General features: G+C 28.5%; 1 protein-coding gene across 3 annotated transcripts; it reads right to left on the reverse strand.

The window, feature by feature from the left end:
• Positions 1-226: 226 nt before the first annotated feature.
• Positions 227-2963, reverse strand: LOC105837649 (uncharacterized protein C1orf198 homolog). 3 transcript variants are annotated; one of them, XM_028192998.2, is made up of 3 exons: positions 2527-2963; positions 1804-2098; positions 227-1359 (listed from the first exon to the last, which is right to left on the reverse strand). In XM_028192998.2, exons 1-3 carry the CDS (start codon positions 2532-2534, stop codon positions 781-783), a joined length of 882 nt encoding a protein of 293 aa, XP_028048799.1. In that variant the 5' UTR covers positions 2535-2963; the 3' UTR covers positions 227-780. The 3 variants fall into 3 exon arrangements, with proteins under 3 accessions (XP_028048799.1, XP_036139483.1, XP_012538051.1); XM_036283590.1 differs by having other exon boundaries at positions 2633-2961; XM_012682597.3 differs by having other exon boundaries at positions 2486-2957.
• Between the last annotated feature and the right edge of the window lie 2493 nt (positions 2964-5456).

The raw sequence follows: 5456 nt of genomic DNA on the forward strand, positions 1-5456 counted from the left end.
TAGATTTAGACACTTGCAACGTTATCTGATGCTACTACGTATACTTGTGATGATCTGTAATACGCATGTCTGTTATATGCAGACATATGAGACCTACAATTTCGGTGGTTTTTTAATGTTGGTTCCAAATCGTAAAGATAGAAATATTTTTAGGCATAGAATACTCTTAATAGCCCGCCATTCTTGTCATTAAAACAAGCGTATAAAATTTATAAATAGTGGTTAGATACTTGCAAAATGCACTAAGCTCATTTATTAGTTCATATACAATGTGTATATTTTTTTATATTATAAAATACAATGCTATAAAAAAGGTAACAAATCTAAAATGGTTATATATTATTTGATATTTAAAAGATACATGATATCATATCTCGAGATCTAAAATTACATCTTCTACAAACTTCTTTCTTCTTTGGAAATTCTTTGGAAATTATTTGTTTTCAGTCTTCATTATTTAATTCTTTGAATCATCTATTATATAAGTGATATCCAGTAGAATATAATATAAATAAGAAAAGACATTATAAAATGTAGACATAAAGAATCTTTTTAAGAACTATACTGTAAAAAATATTCTGTCTTTGCACGCATAAATACACTCAGTTTTTACATAAAACACATGCATGCATAATTTTATATAATATATAGCAATCGAGTAATTAAATGCATTATTCGAACATTTTCATATACGCAAGATACATTCTTAGATTATTATAGAAATATCGTTTATATGTAGAAAAGCATTAAAAAATTGAATTTTTTCACAATGGAATGAGTTTACCAATTATCAAGGAACTCAAATCCAGTCTTTGGTATACTTCTCTCTTCCTCCTCTTGGTTCAATTGGGATGACTGAAAACTACTGTAGGAGCTGGGCGTCTCCAACAGAGCCGTTGATTCATTTATTTCGCTCGATTTCGTTCGCGACGTCACTACTAAGGTATTAGATTGGCTTTTGTCTGTATCGGAGTCTCTTACCAAACTCTCTAGGTCGTCCTCGACATTGCCTTGTAATTTCAATAAAGAAGTCTTGTTGATCAATTTAGCAAATATACTGTCTGAATGTTCGTCGATTTCGTTTGTTAGTAAGTCGCTGCACTGATCGCTCTCAAATAGATCGCTGGCATAACAATCTGATGAATAACAATCGACTTGATGCGTGGGGCTGTAATTATCATTTAATAAAGAATTGTTCCTCTGTGCCCTCGCGGGACTAGAAAAATGTGGTAATTCGCCGAAGTGAGTCCTCATCGATCTGGATGTCACATCTTCGTTGGAATCTATCAGGCTTAGATTCATCTGCGATTGAGTCATAAATGAAAATGGCGCAGAGTGCTCATCTCGCCATCGTAACGTCTACAATTGAATGGTGAAAGAGTTACCAATTCTTATTCTCCAAGCTTTTATTCATTTTACTTGTATATATTTAATAAACATCTATAAATTTTGATACAACTAAACGTTTTATTAATTTTTTTATGTTACATAAACTTAACTCATTAAATTTTACAATTGATGTACACATCAATTTCTGGGAAACTACTGAAGCTGTCAACTTCAATTTTTGCACACATTTTGAATTATTTCTTGATACATATTTCATACATGCAAATTTAATCAAGTTTATGAAAAATTTACAAAATGATTTTTTATCTCATAATTTTAATAATTTGCAATAATCCTAATTCTAGTAATAAACATACATGTTTTTCACATATATGTAAAAACACTTGATAGTTCAATAATTTCTGAGAATGTAACCAATTTGAAAAAAAACATTAATAATATTATCATACTTACTGAACCAGTTTCATCTATGACATATTTCATTCCAGTTTGTATACGCAGCTTTGGATACCACTCAGGTAACTCCCTGCTTAACTCGAACTTCTTCGAGGTATACTTCAGAGCTACCTCAGGCTGAATTATCGTCTCATTGATGGCTTGATTGCGCTCCGCAGTGTTCAAGGTGTTCCACAGGCCTTCATAAGCATCTTTCGTCGCGATTATATCCTCGCCGATTTTCTGAGCTATAGAATTTATATTGTAGAAATATTCCTCTGCTCTTGCAGTAAGAGTACTGGAACTCATCTTGCTAAAACACAAAAATTTGCTAATAGTAAAGCTGACAAAATTATCAAAAATGTGTAATATCCGAAAAGCAAATCTGTTACTAATAAAACATTAATTCAGTAATTAATATACAATTTGACAATTTTGCTCTACAAATTTCATTTTTTTAACAATATAATTTTCAAAGTACTGTAATTAGTTGTAACAATTATATACAATTAAAAAAAATAAACAACCATACAAATATTTTTTAGAATTGTTGAAGTATACGCAAATTATTGAAAAAATTTAGGAAATTTGTAAAAATAAAGAAAAAAAATTAATTCAGAAATGTCATAACCCAACATGTAGAAAAAAAAGATTTAAAAAAACGTATGTACAAAGCGTTATATTCCGATATACACACTACCTTGGATAATGACATAAACAAAAGAAACGAGTGTGTATTACATTGACATGAATCGTTTTGATGCTACGGAGTAACCAGATAAACATTCAACGAAGTTTCGAATATAAAGTATACGTGGACTATCATGTTGGAACTTTGGAACATTACATTTACGGAAATATAAGTGTCGATTACTAAAGCAAATTGAAGCTAATAATTAAAGAGACCATAGAAACCACGAAATGATGCAAACTTGCAAGTTCAGCTTCAGCTTCAGCATTTGAGAAGAGAGTATGCTGCCATCGAGCGGCCAGACATAGAAAGACGTGCCGGGAAAAATGGTCCATATCACCATATCATTATAAATGTTCATCACTATCAGAAAGAATTAAGTTTCTCTTTGTCCATATCAAATTAAGCTGATGCGTTTAGAATCTAGAAAAAACATTACCTGAGTGTCCCTAGTTATCATTTTATTCTTGTTAATATTTGATAAACAACAAAGATAAAACCTTTTGATAAAAGGTATCATTTTATGAAATTTTTTCATGTAAATTATTGTAAACTAAATAATACAATATACAAGAAAAATATAAAATTATTAATATATTATATATTAAATATATTTAATAATACTGAAAATTAAAAAATAAAATACATATATATATATAATTTATCTGTTTCTGATCAAATAATTTGAATCTTCTATTATTTTCTGTGATGATAGATTATTGTTTACAGTCTGTTAAGTAAGAGCGTGGTTGGCCTTGCTCATAGCTGGTAAAAAGTATCGCTTTAAATCTTTCGTAAATAGAGGAAACATTTGTCCTTGATGTACTATTAAGAAAGATTCAATTATCATTCTTTTTTTTTCGGGTGCGATCGAGCGCGTACAGACGTGTTTCGCACCAAATTTTGTATAAAGATGACGTATAAAATAATTTACATAATTTATATTATATAGGTATTTTAATGATAATTCCTTAAAAAATGTAAAAAAATTTAGGGGATATTCCTTACGTAAAAGTCACCTGCAATTTACAGAAATAAAACACCATGTGCACATTATAAAATTAAATTTTTTTACATTTTGTCATATTTCAATCAGGTATATATACAATATGTTTATACATTTCATATTTAAGTATTTATGTTAGGTGTGAATTCTTTACACATATTTTAAGATGAAAAATTTTTATGTATAGATATGTGTAAACTCTACACGATTTAAAGGAGTTCCGCTGCTAAATCAAAATTAATGAACAGATTTTCATAAAACTTTGTAGAGAAGCTTAAATTAGTGATATAAATTAACTGTTAAAATTTCAAAAAGCTGAACTAGCTAGTTATTTAGATAATAAATATTTTATTAACATGGACTCTTACGGGAATCGATAAATTTTCAGGATTTTTCAGTTTTTATTGTATTAAATGTAGAAGTAATGAACAGATGTTAGTGAAATTTTATAATAATACATCTTATCTGTCTAGAAAAGTACCGTTAAATTTTTGAGCGATGCATTTGCTCGTTTGAGTGAAATAATTGATAAGATAAAAAAGTTACAATAATCGAAGTAATATAGTACGTAAGTGTGGTAAATGTGTGCTAGTGATATAACATGAATTTCAAATTGTTGTATTTAGTTACCTAAGGGTGGTATAGTAGTGATAAATGTTTATTCTCAATTTAAAAAAAAAAATTATTTCAGTAATGAAGGTAGTACTTTACAGTCGATTTTTTCTTATATTTACCATTATTAACTTTAGACCATATACAGCAAAAAAAAGAAGGCAACAAAATAGTCATTTGAATATTTTTCTTTACTTGAACCCCTGAGCCACTTGTGTTGGGCCTGAGCAAAGGAACTCCCTTAAGAAAAATTTTTTTAAATATACTAAGAAACTGTATATTAAAACTTAAATATTTTAATTAAAAAGTTTTTCTATTTTTGACTGATATAATACATATTATACATATATTAACTGTACATATATATGTATATATTAACGTATGGAATCTGCAAATGATCTAATTAATTTCTATCGTAATTGTGAACAGTAAATTAATGAAAGTTAATCATACATTCACGATAATTTTTTCTTCCGTGTTATGGCTCGAGCAGATTGAGTTCTTCCCTCGGCGCGTTCTCATTCACATAATTTGAAAAATTAATACCTCGATTATTGGTGTCCCCAAGACAATATTGGACTTTTATGTTCATCTCGATCCTTTCTACCTTTTTTTACAAGCGTTGACCCACATGTTTTAGGACACCCTGTGTGTGTGTGTGTGTGGTGTGTATATAATTAAGATAATATTTATCCTATTCTTTTATAATACTGTTACGCGACAAATTTGATTTTACACGCAAATAGGTAGGGAAATTACAAATAAAAAAGTCGAATGAAAAAAGTAACATGTCTATATTATTTCTCTTTTTAAACGACAAAGATCGTTTGAGGAACTAATCAAGCCAAAATGTTGTCAGACATGTGAAACGAGAGATCAAATAACGTCTTGGAATCTCGCTTTGTATTCAACTGCAAAGGAACAAAATCGTCTAAATTCATTTAAATATATTTTTAAGAGTTTTGCTTAAAAAGATGAACAATACAATGCCCAACTGTTCTTGTACATTCGGATTTGCGACGGAAATATCCATATGTGTGCGTATATATAATATACATATATATACACGCACACTATTCTTTTTATTATCATACACACATATACAGTATTTTAATATCTCATTATCAGTCATTTGCGATGATAAATTATTTCTACAAATTCGACAGATAAGTTTTTTATAATATATTAATTAATACAAAGAATAATATATACGTAAAGAATAACAATATAATACGAAGATATATATGTATAAAGTATATGTAAAATAAAGAATGAAGATACTTATTTTCATAATAATGTAACTAATAGGAATGGTAATAAATAAAGATTGCAGACGATATAACGCGTAATATTATAAAACAG

This window comes from Monomorium pharaonis, chromosome 3 (assembly GCF_013373865.1).
Source record: "Monomorium pharaonis isolate MP-MQ-018 chromosome 3, ASM1337386v2, whole genome shotgun sequence".
In the NCBI taxonomy this organism is placed as follows: Eukaryota; Metazoa; Arthropoda; class Insecta; order Hymenoptera; family Formicidae; genus Monomorium; species Monomorium pharaonis.

Bases quoted from the DNA above. Each gene is read 5' to 3' on its own strand.
- LOC105837649 (XM_012682597.3), bottom strand. From the start codon at position 2,571: ATGTTTATCTGGTTACTCCGTAGCATCAAAACGATTCATGTCAATGTA. The intron at 2,099-2,485 runs GTAGTGTGTATA...TTTGTGTTTTAG, and splicing joins TGTTTATGTCATTATCCAAG to CAAGATGAGTTCCAGTACTC. The intron at 1,360-1,803 runs GTAAGTATGATA...ATTCAATTGTAG, and splicing joins TCATAGATGAAACTGGTTCA to ACGTTACGATGGCGAGATGA.